The 24,799-nt window shown below is 38.7% G+C and overlaps 1 protein-coding gene and 1 non-coding gene across 2 annotated transcripts; one reads left to right on the top strand and one right to left on the bottom strand.

Moving 5' to 3' along the window:
* Positions 1-230: 230 nt before the first annotated feature.
* LOC148564439 (uncharacterized) lies at positions 231-2,540 on the bottom strand. Its single transcript, XM_088486589.1, has one exon. The coding sequence runs from the start codon at positions 2,538-2,540 to the stop codon at positions 231-233; it is 2,310 nt and encodes a 769-aa protein (XP_088342715.1).
* Positions 2,541-23,065: 20,525 nt separating this feature from the next.
* Positions 23,066-23,173, top strand: LOC148564438 (small nucleolar RNA R71). Its single transcript, XR_015884534.1, has one exon. It is a non-coding gene; the product is annotated as a small nucleolar RNA R71 (small nucleolar RNA).
* The last annotated feature ends 1,626 nt before the right edge of the window (positions 23,174-24,799 follow it).

Raw genomic sequence — 24,799 nt, 5'->3', positions numbered from 1 at the left:
GAAGGTGAGAATGTGCTTTTAAATGAGATTTTGGTGGAACACCAAACTTAGAATCCTTGATTCTCCCTTAAATTGTTTTGGTGTGAAACACCAAACTTAGCTCCTTGCAATACATACCAATCATTTAACCTTTTTATTGAAATAGCTATGAAAGGAAAATTACCTCAGGTTGGGTTGCCTCCCAACAAGTGCTTCTTTATTGTCATTAGCTTGACATTGGGGCTTTCCTTTTATGGTGGTTGATGATTGTAGTGCCTCAACTTGTCTCCCCTGACTGTGATTCTCCTCTTTGTTCTCTGGTGCTCAATTTCAGCATGTTCTAATGAGAGTATCTTGCTGACAATGTAGTAATCATCAGTCTGTTGGCTTGATCCTAGTTGTTGATAAATCAATTGCACTTTATCACCTTTGGAAAGCCCCTCTGTTGGAATCTTCCTGTTCTTCCAACCCCTTTTTGTTTTGTTTCTGCGTTTCATCCTTTCTTTCGTTGACCTTTCTTTTCTGGCCGTAGGCTTACCTTGGGGATCTTTCATCCTTTCAGTGGCTAATACTCCAATATTCTCTTGGACTTCTTCATCAGTTTGCACAATCTTTTGCCTTGGGATGTTGTTGTGAATTGCCTTGTTGCTTTCTTCCTTTAACTGTGATTCTTCCTTGTCAAGTTCCATATAGTTTTTCTTCTCATTACCAAACTGTGCTTCTGGTAACACCTTCAGAGTGACACTCTTATCATGCATTCTAAGAGTTAATTCTCCTTCCTCTATGTCTATAATAGCTCTAGCAGTGGCCAAGAATGGCCTTCCCAGAATAATAGAGTCACCATCATCCCCTTCTGAATCTAGAACCACAAAATCTGCAGGGTATATGAAATTGTCCACCTTGACCAGAAGGTTTTCAATCATACCCCTGGGGTATACTGTTGACTTATCTACTAGCTCTAGAGATATCTGTACTGGTTTAACTTCCTCTATATGCAGCTTTTTTACCAAGGAGGATGGTATTAAGTTGATACTTGCTCCTAGATCGCAAATTGCTTTAGTGATGGTTAATTCCCCAATGGTGCAAGGTAGCAAAAAGCTCCCTGGATCTTCAAGCTTAGGGGGAAACCCTTTTTGAATCAAAGCCCTGCATTCCTCAGTGAGCAGTATGGTTTCCTTCTCATCCCAACTTCTTTTCTTGTTGATAAGCTCCTTCAAAAATTTGGCATACAGAGGCATTTGCTCAAGTGCTTCAGCAAAAGGAATATTGATTTCTAGCTTTTTGAAAGTTTCAAGGAACTTGTGAAAATGCTGGTCCCTGGTTTCTTTGTTGAACCTCTGGGGATATGGCAGTGGAGGTGTGATGCTCTTTCCTATTTGCTGCTGTCCCTGAGTCACTTCTGTTGAACCGTGTGGCTGGTTGTCTTTCTCTTTGAGTTTCTCAATTCTCTTGCTTGGCATCACAACTTGATCCTTGGCTTCATCTGCCTTTATTTGCTCTTCATCTTCTATTGCACTTTTGCTGCTCTCTGCTTGCTTCTTTATAGTGTCATTATTGCTCATCAATGTTCTCCCACTCCTTAATTGTATCGCCTTGCATTCTTCCTTAGGATTTGGGATTGTGTCACTCGGCAGTGAGCTTGAAGGTCTCTCAACAGAAATCTGTTTGGAGATTTGCCCCATCTGCCTCTCTAGACTCTTCAGGGAGGCTTCATGATTCTTGGTTGTCATTTCCTGGTATTTCAATATTTTGTCTATCACGGCCTCCAAGTTAGTGATTCTTTGGGCTTCAGGTGATACTTGAGGTGGGTTATGAGATGTGGGTGGTGGATGGTAGGCATTTTGGTTGGTGGGTTGGTTATTAGATTGGTACTGGTTGGGGTTAGGGTAGTTGTTTTGAGGTTTTCTGTAGGGGTTTTGGTTAGTCTGCTGCTGGTTGTGGTTTTGGTTGCTTCTTGGGTTGTTTTGGTTTGAGTTCCTCTGCCATGGTTGTTGGTTTTGGGTATGATTATCTCCCCATCTGAGGTTTGGGTGGTTCTTCCCGGATGGATTGTATGTATCACCATACACTTCATTTGGTCCTTGGTTGTGCATATACTGTACTTGCTCTTGTTGTTGTTCTTCTTGAGTTTCTTCATTCTGTCCCCATGTGGTTGATGGTTGGCTAGTGTTAACTGCTGCAACTTGGAGACTATAAATCCTCTTGGCCATTTGCTCAAATTGTTGTTGAATTTGCTGCTGCATCATCTTGTTTTGAGCCAAGATTGAGTCCACTCCTTCTAGCTTCATTACTCCTCTTCTTTGTGATGGTTGGCGGTTTCTTTGATGAGCAAAGAAATATTGGTTGTTAGCCACCATATCAATGAGATTTTGAGCTTCCTCTGCAGTTTTCATGAGTTGCAAGGAACCTCCAGCTGAATGATCCAAAGCTTCTTGAGATTTCAATGTTAAGCCCTCATAGAAATTCTGCAGCTTATCCCACTCAGTGAACATTTCAGGAGGACATTTCTTGATTAGAGCCTTGTATCTCTCCCATGCCTCATGGATGGGTTCAGCCTCCATTTGTGTAAATGTTTGTACCTCAGTGTTCAACCTTATGATCGTTTGAGGTGGGTAAAATTTGGCAAGGAACTTGGTTACCAGATCATCCCAATTGTTAATGCTGTCTCTTGAAAAGGATTCCAACCATTGAGTGGCCTTGTCTCTGAGAGAAAATGGGAATAGCAATAGCTTGTAGCTGTCAGGAGGCACACCATTAGTTTTAACAGTGTTACAAATCCTCAAGAAGGTGGATAGGTGTTGGTTCGGATCTTCAAGTGGTCCTCCACCAAAAGAGCAATTGTTTTGAACCAAAGTGATGAGTTGTGGCTTTAGTTCAAAATTATTTGCATTGACATTTGGAGTTAAGATGCTACTTCCACAATGTCTAGGATTTGCAAAAGTATATGAAGCTAAAACTCTCCTCTGGGGTGGATTGTTATTGTTGTTGTCTGCTCCACCTGGTGGATTGGTTGAATGTTCCTCCATATCTTGGAATTCTTCTTCTGATTCCTCTTCTCCAACAATATTTTTCCCTCTTTCAGCTCTTCTTAACCTTCTAAGAGTTCTTTCGTCTTGTTCATGAAAGATGGGTGTATTTCTTCTTGTACCTGACATACAAGCAGAACATAAGAAACACACAAACCAGTGGCACTTCAATCTATTGCTAGAATGAATTTTTAGTTAGCTTAAGCAAATATTCAAACAGTTAGTGGGTTAATTAAAAATTAAAGGACAGAAAAGAAAAAGTGCTTGATCTAGATTACCACCTCACTTAATCATTGTCAATCTAATCAATCCCCGGCAACGGTGCCAAAAACTTGATGGGATATTTTCGTAGAGAAACGAATTTCTCCAAAACACCCAAATCTAACCGGCAAGTGCACCGGGTCGCATCAAGTAATAATAACTCACGGGAGTGAGGTCGATCCCACAGGGATTAAAGGATTGAGCAATTTTAGTTTAGTGGTTGATTTAGTCAAGCGAATCAAGAATTGGTTGAGAGATTTGTGATTTGCAGAATTTAAATTGCATAGAAAGTAAAAGAAATGGATGAATTGCATGAAATTAAAGAGACATGGAATTTAAAGTGCTGAATCTTAAAGAGCAAGAAATTAAATGGCAGAAACTTAGAACGCAAGAAATGTAAATTGCAGAATCTTAAAGTGCAAAAAACGTAAATGGCTTGAATTGTAAAGGGAATTGGGAGTTGGATTTGCAGGAATTAAACAAGGAAAAGTAAATTGCAACAAACAGAGAAGTAAAGGATGTCTTGAATCAAACCGGATCTTAAAACAGAAATGTAAATAAGCATGAAAACAGTAAACAGGGAATGGGAAATGGAAAATCCGGATCTCAAGACCCAAGAGACTAGAAAACCAAGTCTAGATCTCAATGCCTTCCTAGATCCAACAAGAACAATTGCAAAGGAAATGTAGATTGCAAAGAAAGTAGATGAAGAAGAAAGTAACCGAAACTGAAATTCAATTAATCAGAAAATTAAACAAGATCCCAAGGTGAGATTGAAACAAAATTTCTTCAACTCTCCACCCAAAATCCAAGACAAGAAAAGTAAAGAGTGCTGGGCAAGAACAAGGAAGAAGAGAGATCAATTCTCCTCCCAAATTCTCTTGAATTAAAACAACAATGCTAAGAAAAATAAAAGTGAGCTCCAAGCAAAACCGAAAAGAAAGCTATTCTGCCAAACTAAAGAGGAAGCTCCCTTAAAACTTAAATTCAAATCTATTTATACACTTTCTTCAAATGGTCTTCAAGCCTTCAATTGGGCCTTTGCTCTTGGTGGAATTGGGTTGAGAGAGGCCTTGGTTGATTGCTCTTGGAGTTTGGAGAAGAATCGAATTGAACCGGGTTAGAATCATGAAAGCTTGAGTAAAAGTTGGAGTAAAAGTTAGGGGTCTAACTTTTGCTCCAACTATTCACATCAGCACCCTTGTTTTGCTGATACCAACGTTGGGGCAAAAGTTAGGGGGTCTATCTTTTACTCCAACGTTGGCCTCCCCTTGGTTATTCATGGCGCCAACGTTAGCCAAAAAGTTAGGGGCTAACGTTGGCGCAAACTTTTGCTAGTCCAGGGAGTATTTTTCATGCACCAACGTTAGCCAAAAAGTTAGGGGCTAACGTTGGCGCAAACTTTTTGTGCATCCAGGGAGTGTTTTTCATGCCAAAAGTTAGCCAAAAAGTTAGGGGTCTAACTTTTGCTCCAGCTTTTACTTCCTGGTTCATAATTAATCCAAAAGTTTGAGCTAAAGTTTGAGGCAAACTTTTGCTCAAACTTTTTGTTCTCTCTTCCTCCTAGCCCTTCCTTCTTCCATCAACCTTTCTCCAAGCTTTCTTCACCTATCATTAATCAACCAAACACATCAAAGCTATGCTCAAAATCATGAGATATTCATTCTTTCATAATATGTGACAATTATAGCACAAAACCTCATGAAATAGCATGAATTCATACATGGTTGATTAAGTCAAAGGAAACATGAAAATCTACCCAATTGACTTGCTTTTGGCTCAAGTAAGTGCATAATTCTATTGAAAACAAAAGAAAAAGGCTAGTGAAACTAGGCTAAGATGACTTGTCATCAGGCAACCAGATTCCTAAACTTTGATGCCAAATTAGCAGGAGAAAAAAGATTGCTCCAGCTAAATGAGCTAAAGAAATTCAAATTCCCTGCTTTCGAAAATGCCAAGCTTTATAAAGAGAAATAAAAAAAGTGGCATGATAGAAAGCTATCATCTAGAATCTTTGAACCAGGACAGAAGGTTCTGCTGTTTAACTCTAGACTCAGGCTATTCCCCGGGAAACTGAAATCCCGGTGGAGGGGACCATATGTGATTACAAGTGTATCACCATATGGTTATGTGGAGCTTCAAGATATTGATTCTGATAAGAAGTTCATTGTCAATGGACAGTGAATCAAGCACTATCTTGAAGGCAACGTTGAGCAAGAGTGCTCAAGGCTGAAGCTAGATTAAAAGCTCAGCAAGGTCCAGCTAAAGACAATAAAGAAGCACTTGCTGGGAGGCAACCCAGCCATGGGGCATCAATCCTCTAAGCATTTTGCCCTATTTTTATTTTTATTTGTTTATATAAAGTTCATTAATAACAAGGTAAAAAAATCAATTGCATAAGTTCACAGAGTTACAGAAGGAATCTGCACACAAAACAGAGAAAAAGAGCTCACTGGCAAGAAAACGTCAGTAAGAGCCTGTTTTGGGCGTTCAGCGCCCAAAAGGGGCATCCAGTGGGCGCTGAACGCCAGTAAGGATAGCTATTTGGCATTCAACGCTAGAAAAGGGCAACAACTGGGCGTTGAATGCCCAGGAGAGCAGCATTTGGGCGTTGAACGCCCAAAACAGGCAGCGTTTGGGCGTTCAAACGCCAGGATGATGGGAAGGAGGTAAATTCGTTTCTTCTTCATATTTTTCATTCTAATTTTAATTTCCATGTTTCAAATCATGATTTCTTACATACACATGTTAAGAACCCTGATTTCTAAAATCCTTAATTTCTAAAAATCTTACTTTAAAAATATCAAATGTATCTTAATCCATAAGCACAAATCCTCTTTTTCAATCCAATTCAACTCTTTTCCAAAAATATTTTCAACTCATCAATATCTTTTTCAAATCTCCACATTATCTTTTTCAAAATCTAGATTTATCTTTTTCAAAAATTTTTCATATCTTTTCAATTTTAAACTATATCATCTCTTATCATATCTTCTATCTTATCTTTTCCAAATCAATCTTTTTTATCATATCTTTTCTAAATTTTCGAACCCACCCCCCTCCCTTTAAATATGGGTTCGGCCTCCCCCCCCCTCCATCAACAATTGCACCTAGCTCTCCTTCTATCCCTCTCCTTTCTTTTCTTTTGCTTGAGGACAAGCAAACCTCTAAGTTTGGTGTGTTTATCCGTGATCACTAAGATCATGGCTCCTAAGGGAAAACAACCCACTTCAAGAGGCAAGAAAGAGAGCGTTCCAAAACCACTTTAGAATCAAGGGAAGTTCTTATCTAAAGAACATTCAGACCATTATTACAAAATAATGGGTCTAAGATCAGTGATCTCGGAAGTTAGATTCGATCTGAAAGAAGACGAATATCCAGAGATCCAGGAGCAAATTCGAATCAGGAACTGGGAGGTCCTAGCTAATCCTGAGACAAAAGTGGGAAGGAATATGGTCCAGGAGTTTTATGCTAACATGTGGCAGACAGACAAGCAAAAACTATCTGGAACTGCTTTCTATGAATATCGGACCGTGGTCAGAGGAAAGATTGTTCATACCAACCCTGACAAGATCAGGGAGATCTTAAAGCTACCTCAGCTGAAAGATGATCCAGACTCTTTCAACAGGAGAATGATGAGAACAGACAAGGGCCTGGATAAGATTCTAGAGGATATATGTATCCCTGGAGCCAGGTGGACCACCAGCACGAAGGGTGTCCCAAATCAACTCAAAAGAGAAGATCTCAAACTAGTCGCCAGAGGATGGCAGGACTTCATTGGGCATTCTCTGCTGCCCACCAGCAACCATTCTGAAGTCACTGTTAAAAGAGCAGTGATGATCCATTGCATCATGATGGGAAAAGAAGTGGAAGTTCATCAACTGATTTCAACTGAATTCTACAAAATTGCTAATAAAAATTCTAAAAAGGCCAGGTTGGCTTACCCAAGCTTGATTTCTCTGCTCTGCAAGGACGCTAGAGTAAGAATGGGAATAACTGAGTATATCTCAATTGAGAAACCAATCACCAAAGCATCAATAGAAAAACAACAAGCACAAGATGACCCCATCAAGAAGAAAACACAGGAATTTCTCCCAGAAATCCCTCAATCTGAATATTGGGAGTATCTTGAAACATCAGTTACCAAGATGCAAGAAGCTATGGAACAAATAATAAAGGAACAGAAGGAACAAAGTCAAATTCTTTGCTATTTGATTAAAGAACAGGAAGAGCAAGGGCGTGACTTGAGGGAATTGAAGCGCCAGAAGTTATCTCTTGAAGGACCAAGCACCCCACAGATCCGAGGAACATCCACTTTCCAGAACAAAGGTTGTTAAATTTCAATTTCTGCTTTAACTCTGTGATAGTTGTCGTTATAAGAGTTTACCTTAGGAGTCATATAGTAGTAATTAGTATCTATTTTGATTTTACCTCCAATTAAGTTATAGTCTATTTTTCTCATCATCAGCAAACATGAATAAAATAGTAGATCTTTTGAATAAGAGGCAATAAAATTCGAGTTTTTAATAAGAAAAATTCTAATTAGTAACATGTGGTGGTAATGCTTTCTGTCTTCTGAATGAATGCTTGAACAGTGCATATGTCTTTTGAATTTGTTGTTTAAAACTGTTAAATATGTTGGCTCTTGAAAGAATGATGAACATGAGACATGTTATTGATAATCTGAAAAATCATAAAAATGATTCTTGAAGCAAGAAAAAGCAGAAAAGAACAAAGCTTGCAAAAAAAAAAAGAGAGAAAGAGAAAGCAAGCAGAAAAAGCCAAAGTTCTTAAAACCAGAAGGCAAGGGTAATAGAAAGGATCCCAAGGCTTTGAGCATCAGTGGATAGGAGGGCCTAAAGGAATAAAATCCTGGCCTAAGCGGCTAAACCAAGCTGTCCCTAGCCATGTGCTTGTGGCGTGAAGGTGTCAAGTGAAAACTTGAGACTGAGCGGCTAAAGTCAAGGTCCAAAGCAAAAAGAAGAGTGTGCTTAAGAACCCTGGACACCTCTAATTGGGGACTTTAGCAAAGCTGAGTCACAATCTAAAAGGGTTCACCCAATTATGTGTCTGTGGCATTTATGTATCCGGTGGTAATACTGGAAAACAAAGTGCTTAGGGCCACGGCCAAGACTCATAAAGTAGCTGTGTTCAAGAATCATCATATTGAAATAGGAGAATCAATAACACTATCTGAATTCTAAGTTCCTATAGATGCCAATCACTCTGAGCTTCAATGGATAAAGTGAGATGCCAAAACTGTTTGGAAGCAAAAAACTACTAGTCTCGCTCATCTAATTAGAATCTGAGCTTCACTCAAAAACTCTGAGATATTATTGCTTCTTGACTTATTAGTCTTCTATTTTATTTGTCTAGTTGCTTGAGGACAAGCAACAGTTCAAGTTTGGTGTTGTGATGAGCGGATATTTTATACGCTTTTTGGGGTTAATTTCATATAGATTTTAGTATGTTTTAGTTGGTTTTTAGTTTATTTTCATTAGTTTCTAGGCAAAATCCATATTTCTGGACTCTACTATGAGTTTGTATGTTTTTCTGTAACTTCAGGTATTTTCTGGCTGAAATTGAGGGAGCTGAGCAAAAATCTGATTCAGGCCGAAAAAGGACTACTGATGCTGTTGGATTCTGACCTCCCTGCCCTCAAAATGAATTTTCTGGAGCTACAGGACTCCAAATGGCGTGCTTCTAATTGCGTTGGAAAGTAGAAATCCAGGGCTTTCTAGAAAAATATAATAGTCCATACTTTGCTCTAGGATAGATGACGTAAACTGGCATTCAACGCCAGCTCTCTGCCCAATTCTGGCGTCCAGCGCCAGAAATAAGTTGCAAGTTGGAGTTCAACACCAGAAAAGGATTCAAAGCTGGCGTTGAACGCCCAAAACAGCCCCAGGCACGTGAGAAGCTTTAGTCTCAGCCCCAGCACACACCAAGTGGGCCCAAGAAGTAGATTTCTGTACTATCTGTTATAGTTTACTCATTTTCTGTAAACCTAGGTTACTAGTTTAGTATTTAAACAACTTTTAGAGATTTATTTTGCATCTCATGACATTTTTTAGATCAAAACTTTATACTCTTTGACGGCATGAGTCTCTAAACTCCATTATTGGGGGTGAGGAGCTCTGCTGTATCTCGATGAATTAATGTAAGTATTTCTATTTTCCATTCAAACATGAGTGTTCCTATCTAAGATATCCATTCGCGCCTAACTATGGAGAAGGTGATGATCAGTGACACTCATCACCTTCCTCAATCCATGAACGTGTGTCTGACAATCACTTCCGTTCTACATCAGATTGAATGAATATCTCTTAGATTCCCTAATCAGAATCTCCGTAGTATAAGCTAGATTGATGGCGGCATTCATGAGAATCCGAAAAGTCTAAACCTTGTCTGTGGTATTCCGAGTAGGATTTTGGGATTGGATGGCTGTGACGAACTTCAAACTCGCGAGTGCTGGGCGTAGTGACAGACGCAAAAGGATAGTAAATCCTATTCCGATACGACTGAGAACCTGCAGATGATTAGCCGTGCAGTGACAGCGCACCTGGACCCTTTTCACTGGAAGGATGGATGGTAGCCATTGACAACGGTGATCCACCTACATATAGCTTGCCATAGGAGGACGTGCGTGCATGAATCAGAGGACAGAGGAAAGCAGAGATTCTGAAGACAAAGCATCTCCAAAACTCCAACATATTATCCATTACTGCATAACAAGTAACTTTTAATCCATGCTCTCTTGTTTATTCACAACTCAACTGATAAATATAATTGCCTTCCTGACTAAGAATTGCAAGATAACCATAGATTGCTTCAAACTAACAATCTCCGTGGGATTCGACCCTTACTCACGTAAGGTATTACTTGGACGACCCAGTGCACTTGCTGGTTAGTGGTACGAGTGTGAAAAGTGTGATTCACAATTCGTGCACCAGTAACTCATGGCAGTAAAGACATTGAATACCATCTTTTCTTCATGCAGCCTTAGTACCAATTCTCCCTTTTGTACTTCAATTATAGCTCAAGCTGTTGCCAAAAATGGCCTCCCTAGTATGATTGATGCATTGGCCTCTTCTTCCATGTCAAGCACTACAAAATCTATTGGGAAAATGAATTCTCCCACCTTAACTAACAAGTCCTCCACTACTCCATGGGGGAACTTGAATGTTCTATCTACTAGTTGAAGTGTCATTCTTGATGGTTTGGCTTCTTCAATTCTCATTCTCTTCATCATGGCTAAGGACATAAGGTTGATGCTAGCTCCCAAGTCACACAATGCTTTTTCAATACTAATGTCTCCTATGATGCATGGGTTGGAAGCTCCCAGGATCCTTCATCTTTTGGGGAAGCTTCTTTTGTATAATGGCATTACATTCCTCTGTGAGCACTACAGTTTCCTTTTCTCCCAAGTTTCTTTTCTTGGTCATGAGCTCCTTTAGAAACTTGGCATAGAGTGGCATTTGCTCTAATGCTTCAGCAAAAGGTATGTTGATTTGAAGCCTCTTGAAGATCTCCAAAAACCTAGAAAACTGGTTGTCCTTCCCATCTTTTCTTAGCCTTTGTGGGTGGGGTGCTTTTAGCACATAGGGATTCAAAACTTCCTTTGGTGGAGTTGGAGTATGTATCTCTTCTTCCTCTTTGATTTCTGAGTTCTTGGGAGCCTCTTCTTTCTACAAGTTGTGGCTTGAGGATGCCTCTTTTACCACATTCCCACTTCTTAGTATGATGGCCTTGCATTCTCCCCTTGGATTGGCCATGGTATCACTGGGAAATACATTTATAGACATGGGTGTTTGCTTGGATAGGTATCTAATTTGTGCTTCCAGTTTTGTGATTACTGCTCCTTGGTTTTTTATGTTGGATCTAACCTCTTCTTGGTATGGTTCTAGCTTTTTATTAGTTTGTGCTTGTTTAACTTCGGTAACATCTATTGCCATTATTGCAATCATGGCCTCCAACTTTGCAAATTTGTCACTGTCATCACATTGTGCAGTTGGAGATGATATATTTTGAGACTGGCTGCTGTGTGATGATTGATTGGATTGGAAGGGGGCATTATGTGAGTTGTAGTAGGATCTATGGTTGTGTGATTGATGGCTAGGATTGTTGTATTGGTTGGAGTGGTATGATTTGTGGTATTGGGCATGGTTTTGTTGGTTTCCCCACCCAAAATTTGGGTGGTTCTTCTAACCTGGATTGTAGGTTTTGGCATTGGGATCATATGGTTGTCTGGTGGGTTGTTCACATAGTTGGCCTGCTCCCAATCATATTCAGCTTTCGGACTAGCTCCTTCTTGTATTGATGCCTGAGTGTTGATTGCTGAGACTTGATTCTTCTCCATTTACTTAGTGAGAGCTGCAAGTTGAGCTGTGATCACCTTGTTTTGAGCCAGCAGTGCATCCATCTGGTTTAGCTCTATTACTCCCCTTCTTGGGTTTCTATTGGAGGCATAGAAGTACTAATTATTGGCCACAGTTTCTATGATGTCTATGGCCTCTTCAATTATCTTCCTGATATTTAGGGAGCCACCTGAAGAGTGTCTAAGGCCTTCTTTTCCTCTTGAGACAATCTTTCATGGAAAATGTGCAGCTGTACCCACTCATTAAACATGTCCGAAGGGCATTTTCTTGTTAGCTCTTTATATCTTTCCCAAGCTTTATAGAGAGTTTTTTCATCTTGCTGCCTGAATGTTTGTACCTCAGTCCTCAACTTGATAACTCTTTGGGGAGGGTAGAATTTAGCCAAGAACTTGTTTACCACTTCTTCCCAAGTTGTCAAACTCTCTTTTGGGAAGGATACCAGCCACTTGGATGCTTTATCCCTAAGAGAAAAGGGGAACAAAAGTAGCCTATAAGTGTCGGGGTGAACGCCATTAGCTTTCACTGTGTCACAGATTCTCAGGAAGGTGGTTAGATGTTGATTTGGATCTTCTTGAACATTTCCTCCAAATGAGCAGCTGTTCTGGACAAGGGTGATTAGCTGTGATTTGAGCTTAAAGTTGTTGGCATGTATAGTGGGTTTCAAGATGCTGCTTCCACAGTTCCCAAGGTTGGGATTGATAAAAGAGCCTAGTACTCTTCTTTCTTGTGGAGGAGCATGGTTGCTAACTACTTCATCTTGATGATTGTATGCTTCACCCTCCATATTTTGGGTTGGATTCTCTTCTTCTTCTTCTTCACCAATTACCCTTTTCCTCTTGCCACTACCTCTCTTTTCAATCTTAGAAATTTTCTCTCAGGTTCAGAATTATAGGAGATTACAGCTCCTTTCCTCCCTGTCATACACAACACAAACACAAGCTAAAACAATGATGAACACCCTCTTAGTAGAAGGGTGGGTAAGTCAAGATTGGTTGATGCAAAGCATCAAATAGTTAGTGTGCTTCTATTAGAATGGCAATATATACAATGAACAATTAAAAATTCAAGTGCTAGAAGAAATAAAGAAAATAAAGAAATGAATTTGAAATGATTAACAAAGTAAAGAAAATGCTTAATCTAAGTACCCATCAACTCAATCATTGTCAATTCAGAATCAATCCCCGGCAACGGCGCCATAAACTTGATGACGAGAATTTACTGTATCTCTACAATAATTCCTTCGGCAAGTATACCAGATTATCATCAAGTAAAAACTCACTAAGAGTGAGGTCGATCCCACAGGGATTGATTGATTGAACAACTTTAGTTACTGGGTAATTTAGTCAAGCTAATCAAGAATAAGTATTGAGTGCAGAAATTTTAACAACTGAATCATAAATGACTTGAAGGTAAAGAAAGCAGTAAAGTGCTGGAAGGTAAGAGCATGAAAATAAATATCTAGAATGTAAATGACATAAATGTAAATGACTGAATTATAAAAGGGACTGGGTTGATTGACAAAAATTAAACAAAGCTATAAAGAATAGGGAAGATAAGAGTCGGTAAGATTCATTGGGATTAGGAGATGTTGCTCTCTTTGGATTAAATTCAGATCATCTCATCTTCAATCATATGCAACTCATTGACCTCTTGGCAATCATGATTGATTGAACCCCAATTTCTTGGTGATTCAATCTCTCAAATCTTGATAATCAGCTAATTCCTTGGTCTAATTGATCATGAAGAGAGATAAGCTTGGTCCCTGAATTTACCATACATCCTCATAGATCCAAGTAATTGGGCAGATTTCATGTCACCATATCCAATCCCAAAACCTAGATCTACTCTATGTGAGAAGGGATTTCAAGCATAATTCCATGTTTCCTTTTTCAAGGTTCCCATGAAACCCAAATTGCATTCAATCTCTTTTCCAAGACAATTGAACAATAAGCATGAAGAACGAAGTTCCTTGATTCTAGGGCATCTTGGCTAGTTTCACAAGCCATTTTTTGAATGTTTTAGGGTAGTTTCATGCAATTTCTTAGATAATAAGCAAGTATTTGGTTGAATATGCATTCATACCTTGATTCAAGCAAATATTGTAAATTCTATACATTTTTCATAAGAATAGTGCAAGAGTTGAATGAAAGAATGAATGATGCATCATCTCTGGATTAGAACAAGACTTTGATGCACTTTGCTTAGTTGATATCAGGTAACAAGAAGTAGAGACCCACGTTAGTATCCATGTTAGTGCCACTAACGTGGGAACTAATGTGGAAGAGAGGAAGGCTTGGAAATGTTAGTGCAAAAGTGAATGCCACTAACTTTAGCAAAGGGCAAGGAGACCCACGTTAGTGCCACTAACGTGGGTACTAACGTAGAAGAGAAGGGCAGCTTCAAAAGTTGGTACAAAAGTTGGTCCCATTAACTTGTTTGAAGCAAGGAAGACCCACGTTAGTGGCCACAAATGTGTGGAAAACGATCCAACACAAAACTCATCGGCAAGTGTACCGGGTAGTATCAAGTAATAATAACTCACATGAGTGAGTTCGATCCCACAGGGATTGAAGGATTGAGCAATTTTAGTTAGGTGGTTGATTTAGTTAAGCGAACAAGTGTTGATTTGAGTGATTTGTATTTAACAGAAGCTAAACGGCATGAAATTTAAAGGGAGAGGGGTAATGGACTGTAAATTAAAGGGCAAAGGAAGTAAAGAAGCTGAATCTTAAAGTGCAAGTAATATAAATGACAGAAGCTTAGATTGCAAGAAATATAAATTGCTTGAATCATAAAGGACTTTGGGAGCTGGGATTTCAGAAATTAAACAAGAAAAAGTAAATGACATTCAACGGAGAAGTAAAAGATGAATTAAAAAGTAGCAGATCTAAACAGAAAAGAAGAATTGCTTAAAGAAGCAAAACAGAAAGTCAATGTAGCTCAATTGCATTAACTGAAAGAGAAGTTAAAGATCTCAGGGGTTGAATGAGACTAGAAAACAAGTCTAGATCTCAATTCCTTCCCTGATCCCACAGAGAACAATTGCAGAAGAAGTAAAAGATGAAAACAGTAAAGGAACCTTAGATCCAAATTCACAATTCTTTGAAATTATGTAGAAAGTAAACAAAGAGGGATCTTAGATCAAGAATGAAACATAATTTCTTCAATTCTCAATCCAAGATTCAAAACAAAAAATGAGGAGTGTAGAAGTAAGAACAGAGAGGAAGAGAATTCAATTCTCCTTCCCAATTCCCAAATTTCCCGCTAGAAAATGAAAAATCATGAATCATGAAAAGTGAAGTTCTAAAAAGTTCAAAAGAAAAAGATCCAAAAGATGAAAAAGTGTAAAAGCCAAAAAAAAGTCCTCCTCTAAATCAAACTAGCTTCTATTTATACACTTCCTATTTTTTTATTTTAGAAATTTAGAGTGGGCTTTTTAATTTTTGGAGAATTGAATTTAAATGATTTTTGTTGAATTTTTGGATTATGGTGCACTCCCAGGGTCAAGCTCGGTTGGTGTCAAGAGCGTAACATTCCCCTTTGCTGGCCTTCCAATTTTTGCGCGACAGCTCCTTGTTCGTGTCAGTGTAGCACTCGGTTAGTGCCAAGAGCACAGCATCCATGCTGCCTTGGCCTTGCCTTGATGCGCTCCAAGCCTCCCATGTCAGCCTCAATAGCGTGCCAATTTGTTGCGCTAGATGGGAGCCTTGTGACAGGCATCACTAACACTCGGTGAATGGGGAGAGCGCAGCTCCCTTGCTTGCTGAATGAGGCTCCAGGTTCGAATCATGGTAGGAGCATTTTGGTGCCAATTTCCTTGGTTTCTTGTAGCGCATTCTCCTTACTCTTCATGAATATCCCTGGTTTGAACCCTTGCTGAGCCACTTTAGCTTATTTTCCTTGCAAGGAGCGCTTCTTCTCATGTCTCAAGTACTTAGTTCGAACCTTGTGGCCTCCATTCCTTGGCTTTTCATTTTGTTTTTCTTTGGGGAGGAGCCCGATAAAGTGAACAACGTTAACCGAGCGCTATGCTTCTTTGCTTTGTTTCCTTTGTCATTTGTAGCGCTCAGTTGAGGGAGGGAGCGCAGCTTTCTTGCCTTGCTTTCATAGAGTTGAGTAGCGCTCAATAAGAGAGCGCTGAGCTCTTTGAGAGAGCGCTATGCTCCTCTCTCTTGATATGCCACGCTTTTTTTCTCCCTTAGCTACGCTTCATAGGCCACGCTTTCTTATTTCTTTCTTTTCTTCACCTACAAGTAATCAAAACAACCAATTAAAGTATCACCAAATTCAAAGGCTTATAAATCATTCAAAAATCAATTAATTTTAGCTTAAACCTCATGATTTAGTGTCAAATAAAGGATGGTTGATTGATTCAACAAAATCATGCAAATCCACTCCAAACCACTTACTTATAATGCAAGAAAGTGCATAAAACCTAATGAAACAAGTAAAAAAATACTTGAAAAGCTAGCATAAGATGACTTGTCATCACAACACCAAACTTAAACCTTGCTTGTACCCAAGCAAGCACTAAAAATATGAGAAAATGAAATGAAACAGAGAAGTATGCATGTCCTTATTTAGCAGATAATTGAACTTGGTTCATGGGGTTTTATGCAGACAATGGTAGCTCATTTATTACTTGCTGCTATATAAGCAATGTTTCTCAAAGGTTCACTAAGGTTTCTACTACAATGTTTTACTTTTTGCTTACTCCTTTGCTAGCTTTTCCTTCTTTATTCTGCTTAGAAAGCTTATTACTTAATGAAAGCTTGGTGGCAAATGTTGCAGCAGCCTTTGGCTTATTTTGCTCAATATTTCTTCACCACAGACACATGGCTCACATTTTCTTCCTAGGATCATTGATGCCCAGTATCTCTTTGGATCACTAAATGTTTTATAGCTAGGTTGCTCTTGATAGTGGACTTTTGGTTGGCAATCCCAAATCAGTTGATCTAAGTGGCCAAGTTTTAAAATACTCCTCAGAACCTACTTGTCCAAGCATATCCTAGTACAAAAACACCACAGGCATATGTCCTAGGGTCCAATCTATTGGTGTCTAGCCTTATTATTTGTTTCTTTGCCAATTCTTGGCTTTTCTCTTTCTTTTTCTTTTTGTTTTGATTCATTCTCAAGAGACTTTTATTAATTGACAGATTATAGCAGCAAATTAACTCCTACTTCAAGGAACATGTCATTATGCAGCATTTATTTCATGAGCTAACAATTAAATCAAACAAATACCACCACTAACTTTCATTCTAATTTCTACAACATTGAACATTCACTTTTCTAAATCAAACATTTTTTTCTTTTATTCAAGCAGCAGGGAAACAAAACAAAATTCAAGCTAATGATGGATGACAAACATAATGCAATTCACTTGTAAAAAAAACTACTTAGAATATAAAATTGCAAAACCTATAGCAATTGGAGGCATCTCATATCTCAGATATTGGTGCACGAAATTGTGATCTCAACGGCGCCAAAAAACTTAGTATGCACGATTGTAATCTCAACTCCTTTTCACAACTCCGCACAACTAACCAGCAAGTGCACTGGGTCGTCCAAGTAATAAACCTTACGTGAGTAAGGGTCGATCCCATAGAGATTGTCGGCTTGAAGCAAGCTATGGTCATCTTGTAAATCTCAGTCAGGCAGATTCAAATGGTTATGAAGTTTTAATAATTAAAGGATAAATAAAGCATAAAATAGGATAGAGATACTTATGTAATTCATTGGTGAGAATTTCAGATAAGCGTATAGAGATGCTTTGTTCCTTCTGAATCTCTGCTTTCCTACTGCCTTCATTCAATCATTCATACTCCTTTCCATGGCAAGCTGTATGTTGGGTATCACCGTTGTCAATGGCTACCTCCCGTCCTCTCAGTGAAAATGGTCCTCTACGGTTTCTACACGACTAATCAACTGTCGGATTTCTCATCTCGGATGAAAAATACCAGGCACAGCTACCGCAAGGCTAATCAGTTGTTGGTTCTCGATCGTGTTGGAATAAGATCCAATGATCCTTTGCGCACTGTCATTACGCCCCACAGTCGCGAGTTTGAAGCTCGTCACAGTCATCCCTTCCCAGATCCTACTCGGAATACCACAGACAAGGTTTAGACTTTTCGGATCTCAGGAATGCTGCCAATTGATTCTAGCCTATACCACGAAGATTCTAATATCAGATTTAGATGCTCTGTTGTCAGGAGAGACGATGTGACTCGTTGAAGAGAGATTCAAGAGATACTCATTCAAGCTTGTTTTCATGTAGAACGAAAGTGGTTGTTAGGCACGCATTCATAAGTGAGAATGGTGATGAGCGTCACATAATCATCACATTCATCATGTTCTTGTGTGTGAATGAATATCTTAAAATAAGAATAAGCTTGAATTGAATAGAAAAACAATAGTACTTTGCATTAATTCATGAGGAACAGCAGAGCTCCACACCTTAATCTATGGGGTGTAAAAACTCCACCGTTGAAAATACATAAGTGATGATGGTCCAGGCATGGCCGAATGGCCAGCCCCCCAAGTCTAAGGAAAAACGTTCCAAAGATGATCAAAAGACCTAAAAATTGGTCCAAAGATGATCCCCATATGTCAAATACAATAGTAAAAAGTCCTATTTATACTAAACTAGTTACTAGGCTTTACAAAGATAAGTAAATGATGCAGAAATCCACTTCCGGGGCCTACTTGGTGTGTGCTTGGGCTGAGCATTGAGCTTTACACGTGTAGAGACTTCTCTTGGAGTTAAACGCCAGGTTGCAGCCTGTTTGTGGCGTTTAACTCTGGTTTGTAACCTATTTCTGGCGTTTAACTTCAGAATAGGGCCGGAAATTGGCGTTTGAACGCCAGTTTGCATCGTCAAAACTCGGGCAAAGTATGGACTATTATATATTGCTGGAAAGCCCAGGATGTCTACTTTCCAACGCAATTGAGAGCGCGGCAATTGGATTTCCGTAGCTCCAGAAAATCCATTTTGAGTGCAGGAGGTCAGAATCCAACAGCATCTGCAGTCCTTTTTCAGCCTCTAAATCAGAATTTTGCTCAAGTCCCTCAATTTCAGCCAGAAAATACCTAAAGTCACAGAAAAACACACAAACTCATAGTAAAGTCTAGAAATGTGAATTTTGATTAAAAACTAATAAAAATATACTAAAAAGTAATTAAAACTTACTGAAAACTACCTAAAAACAATGCCAAAAAGCGTATAAATTATCCGCTCATCACAATACCAAACTTAAATTGTTGCTTGTCCCCAAGCAACTAAAAATCAATTAGGATAAAAAGAAGAGAATGTACTATAAATTCCAAAATATCAATGAAACTTAGCTCCAATTAGATGAGCGGCACTAGTAGCTTTTTGCCTCTGAATAGTTTTGGCATCTCACTTTATCCTTTGAAGTTCAGAATGATTGGCATCTATAGGAACTCAAAATCTAGATAGTGTTATTGATTCTCCTAGTTCAGTATGTTGATTCTTGAACACAGCTACTTTATGAGTCTTGGCCGTGGCCCTAAGCACTTTGTTTTCCAGTATTACCACCGGATACATAAATGCCACAGACACATAACTGGGTGAACCTTTTCAGATTGTAACTTAGCTTTGCTAAAGTCCCCAATTAGAGGTGTCTAGAGTTCTTAAGCACACTCTTTTTTTTGCTTTGGATCACGACTTTAACCGCTCAGTCTCAAGCTTTTCACTTGACACCTTCACGCCACAAGCACATGGTTAGGGACAGCTTGGTTTAGCCACTTAGGCCAGGATTTTGTTCCTTTGGGCCCTCCTATCCACTGATGCTCAAAGCCATGGATCCTTTTTACCCTTGCCTTTTGGTTTAAAGGGTTACTGGCTTTTTGTTCTTGCCTTTTGGTTTAAAGAGATTTTGGCTTTCTCTTCTTGCTTTTTCTTTTTCTTTCTTTTTTTTTCTTTTATTTTCGCATTTTTTTTCGCAAGCCTTGTTCTTCACTGCTTTTTCTTGCTTCAAGAATCAATTTTATGATTTTTCAGGTTATCAATAACATTTCTCTTTTTTTATTATTCTTTCAAGAGCCAACAATTTTAACATTCATGAACAACAATATAAAAAATATGCACTGTTCAAGCATTCATTCAGAAAACAAAAAGTATTGTCACCACATCAATATAATTAAACTAATTTCAAGGATGAATTCGAAATCATGTACTTCTTGTTCTTTTGTTTTTAGAACATTTTTCATTTAAGAGAGGTGATGGATTCATAGGACACTCATAGCTTTAAGGCATAGTTACTAGACACTAATGATCATGTAGTAAAGACACAAACATAAATAAAACATAAGGCTCAAAAACCAAAAAACAGAAAAATAAGAACAAGGAGATTAAGGAATGGGTCCACCTTAGTGAGGGTGGCATCTTCTTCCTCTTGAAGAACCAATGGTGCTCTTGAGCTCCTCTATGTCTGTTCCTTGCCTTAGTTTCTCCTCCCTCATGGTTCTTTGGTCTTCTCTAATTTCATGGAGGAGGATGGAATGCTCTTGGTGCTCCACCCTTAGTTGTCCCATGTTGGAACTTAATTCTCCTAGTGAGGTGTTAATTTGCTCCCAATAGTTTTGTGGAGGAAAGTACATCCCTTGAGGCCTCTTTGGTCTTCTCTTGTTTGCTCCATCCTCTTTTTAGTGATGGGCTTGTCCTCTTCAATGAGGATGTCTCCCTGTATGACAATCCCAGCCGAATTGCAGAGGTGACAAATGAGGTGAGGAAAGGCTACCCATAGAAGTGGTCTTGATGGACCTTTTGAGATGAATCTCTCCATCTCCCATGACTCGGAGGTGGAAGCTTTTGCCTTCCCTTTCCTCTATCTAGAGGTTTCTCCGGCCTTAGGTGCCATAAATGGTTATGGAAAAATAAAAAGCAATGCTTTTACCACACCAAACTTAAAAGGTTTGCTCGTCCTCGAGCAAAGAAGAAAGAATGAAGGAGAAAAAGAAGAAAATAGAGGAGATGGATGGAGAGGGTGAATTCGGCCAAAGGGGTATAAGGCGTTTGTGATGTGTGAAATTGAAGAAGTGATGAGGGGTATATATAGGAGTGGGGGGAGGGTTAGGTTCATGTATTTGGGGTTGGGTTCAGGAGGGAAAAAGAGTTTTGAATTTGAAGGTAGGTGGTGTTTTGGGGAAAAGCGAATGAGGTGATTGGTGAAGGGTATTTGGGAAGAGATATGGAGGTGATTGGTGAAGAAGAAAGAGTGAGTTAAGGTTGATGGGGATCCTGTGGGTTCCACAGATCCTGAGGGGTCAAGGACTTAGCATCCCTGCTCCATTTAGGCGTGCAAAACGCCCTTAGAGTGCAATTCTGGCGTTAAACGCCAGGTTGCTGCTTGTTTCTGGCGTTTAATGCCAGCTTTTCTCCCATTCTTGGCGTTTAACGCCAACTTGGTGCCCTGTTCTGGCATTAAACGCCAGTCTGGTGCCAAATTTTTGGCGTTAAACACCCAGAATGGTGCCAGACTAGGCGTTTAGCGCCCATTCTGCTACTCTTACCGGCGTTTAAACGCCAGTAAGCTCTTCCTCCAAGGTGAGCTATTTTTAATTCTATTTTTATTCTGTTTTTGATTTTTCAGTTGTTTTTGTGACTTCACATGATCATCAACCTAAAGAAAACATCAAATGACAATGGAAAATAAATAGATATAATTAAATAACATTGGATTGCCTCCCAATAAGCGCTTCTTTAATGTCAATAGCTTGACAGTGAGCTCTCATGGAGCCTCACAGATAATCAGAGCAGGATTGGGGCCTCTCAACACCAAACTTAGAGTTTGGTTGTGGCCTCCCAACACCAAACTTAGAGTTTGAATGTGGGAGTTTTCTTAGACTCTGTATTGAGAGAAGCTTTTCATGCTTCCTCTCCATGGTTACAGAAGGAGAACCTTGAGTCTTGAATACAAGGTAGTCTTCATTCAACTGAATGACCAACTCTCCTCTGTTAACATCAATCACAGCTTTTGCTATGGCTAGGAAGGGTCTGCCAAGGATGATGGATTCATCCTCATCCTTCCCAGTGTCTAGGATTATAAAATCAGCAGGGATGTAAAGTCCTTCAACCTTTACTAGCACGTCCTCTACTAGTCCATAAGCCTATTTCATTGATTTGTCTGCCATCTCTAGTGAGATTCTTGCAGCTTGTACCTCAAAAATTCCCAGTTTCTCCATTACAGAGAGGGGCATGAGGTTTATCCCTGACCCCAGGTCACACAGAGCCTTCTCAAAGGTCATGATGCTTGTGGTACAAGGTTTGAAGAATTTTCTGGGGTCCGGTTTCTTCTAAGGTAATGTCTGCCTCATTAATGCATTCAGTTCATTGGTGAACAAGGGGGGTTCATCCTCGCAAGTCTCATTACTAAATAACTTGGCATTCAGCTTCATGATTGCTCTTAGATACTTAGCAACATGCTCTTCAGTGATGTCTTCATCCTCTTCAGAGGAAGAATATTCATCAGAGCTCATGAATGGCAGAAGGAAGTTCAATGGAATCTCTATGGTCTCTGTATGAGCCTCAGATTCCTTTGGTTCCTCAAAGGGAAACTCCTTTCTGTCCAGAGGACATCCCATGAGGCTTTTCTCACTGGGACTCACGTCCTCCTCACTCTCTCCAGGTTCGGCCATATTAGTCATGGTTATGGCCTTGCACTCTCTCTTGGGGTTTTCTTCTGTATTTCTTGGGAGAGTACTGGGAGGAATTTCAGTGATCTTCTTACTCAGCTGACCTACCTGTGCCTCTAAATTTCTAATGGAGGACCTTGTTTCATTCATGAAACTTAGTGTGGTCTTGGATAGATCAAAGACTATGGTTGCCAGGCCAGAATGGCTCTGTTCAGAATTTTCTGTCTATTGCTGAGAAGATGATGGAAAAGGCTTACTATTGCTAAACCTATTTCTTTCACCATTATTATTGAAGCCTTGTTGAGGATTCTGTTGGTCCTTCCATGAGAAATTTGGATGATTTCTCCATGAAGGATTATAGGTGTTTCCATAGGATTCTCCCATGTAATTCACCTCTGCCATTGCAAGGTTCTCAAGATCATAAGCTTCTTCTTCAGAAGATGCTTCTTTAGTACTGTTGGATGCAGCTTGCAATCCATTCAGACTCTGAAAAATCATATTGACTTGCTGAGTCAATATTTTGTTCTGAGCCAATATGGCATTCAGAGTATCAATTTCAAGAACTCCCTTCTTTTGAGGCGTCCCATTGTTCACAAGATTCCTCTCAGAGGTGTACATGAACTGGTTATTTGCAACCATTTCATTGAGTTCCTGAGCTTCTGCAGGGGTTTTCAGATGAAGAGATCCTCCTGTAGAATGGTCCAATGACATTTTTGACAACTCAGACAGACCATCATAGAATATACATATTATGCTCCATTCTGGAAGCATGTCAGAAGGACACCTTTTGATCAATTACTTATATCTTTCCCAAGCTTCATAAAGGGACTCTCCTTCCTTCTGTCTGAAGGTTTGGATTTCCACTCTAAGCTTGCTCATCTTTTGAGAAGGAAAGAATTTGGCCAGGAAAGCACTGACCAGCTTATCCCAAGAGTTCAGGCTTTCCTTAGGTTATGAATCCAACCATGTTCTAGCTCTGTCTCTTACAGCAAAAGGGAAAAGCATAAGTCTGTAGACCTCGAGATCAACTCCATTGGTCTTAACAGTGTCACAGATTTGCAAGAATTCAGCTAAAAACTGATGAGGATCTTCCATTGGAAGTCCATGAAACTTGCAATTCTACTGCATTAGAGAAACTAATTGAGGCTTAAGCTCAAAGTTGTTTGCTCCAATTGCAGGAATTGAGATGCTTCTTCCATAGAAGTTGGAAGAGGGTACAATAAAGTCACCAAGCATCTTCCTTGCATCTCCCCCATTGTTATTTGGTTCGGCCATGTCTCCTTCTTTTTCAAAAATTTCTATCAGGTCCTCTCCAGAGGGTTGTGCTTTAGCTTCTTTTAGTTTCCTCTTAAGAGTCCTTTCAGGTTCAGGATCAGCTTCAATAAGAATGTTCTTATCCTTATTCCTGCTCATATGAAAAAGAAGAGAACAGAAAAGAAGAGGAATCCTCTATGTCACAGTATAAAGATTTCTTTATGTGAGTAGAAGAACAGAAGAGTAGAAGAAAGAGAAGAGAAAAACTCGAACACAGAGAAGAAGAGGGGGTTCGAATTAGGAGTAGAAGAGGAATGTTAGTAGATAAATAAATAAATAGAAGGAGATGAGAGGGAGATTTTTCGAAAATAATAAAAAAGAAAAGGAAAATATTTTTATTTTTATTTAAAAAATCAATTATAATTCAAAAATTAAAAAGGAAAATAAAATTAAATTAAAATTTAAAACACTTAGTTAATGAAAAGAAATTTTGAAAAAGAGGTTAGTGATTTTTGAAAATTGGAGAGAGAAAAGTAGTTAGATAGTTTTAAAAAAGATAAGAATTTTAAAATCAAACAAAACTCAAGTGGTTAATTGAAAAAGATTTGAAAATCAATTTTGAAAAGATAAGAGGTTAGAAAAGATTTTGAAATTAAGTTTTGAAAAACATATGATTGAAATTCATTTTGAAAAAGACTTGAAAGGGAAATTTAAAAAGATTTGATTTTTGAAATTAAAGTTAATTACTTGACTAACAAGAAACAAAAATATATGATTCTAGAATTTAAAGAATGAACCTTTCTTAATAGGCATGTAACAAACTTAAAATCTTTGAATCAATCACATTAATTGTTAGTAAAGTTTTTGAAAATATGGAATAAAATTAAGAAAAAGATTTGGAAAATCAATTTTAAAAATTTTCGAAAATATGAAAGGAGAATGAAAAAGATTTTATTTCTGAAAAAGTTTTGGAAAGATAGGATTTTTTTAAATTGAAAATTTGACTTGACTCATAAGAAACAACTAAATTTTAAAATTTTTTGAATAAGTCAACTCAAATATTCGAAATTTATGAGAAGAATAAGGGAAAGATATTTTTTGATTTTTGAATTTTTAATGAAGAAAGAGAAAAACAACAAAAAGACTCAAAACATGAAAATTATGAATCAAAACACACAATGCATGCAAGAACACTTTGAATGTCAAGATGAACACCAAGAATACTTTGAAGATCAAGATGAACAT

Source organism: Arachis ipaensis, chromosome B5 (assembly GCF_059453495.1).
Source record: "Arachis ipaensis isolate K30076 ecotype BB chromosome B5, ASM5945349v1, whole genome shotgun sequence".
Lineage (NCBI taxonomy): Eukaryota > Viridiplantae > Streptophyta > Magnoliopsida > Fabales > Fabaceae > Arachis > Arachis ipaensis.
The sequence above is the reverse complement of the archived record's forward strand: the minus strand, read 5'-3'. Positions and strand labels throughout refer to the sequence as shown.

Excerpts from the sequence above, each read along its gene's own strand:
- LOC148564439 (XM_088486589.1), bottom strand. The coding sequence starts at position 2,540 with ATGGAGGCTGAACCCATCCATGAGGCATGGGAGAGATACAAGGCTCTA.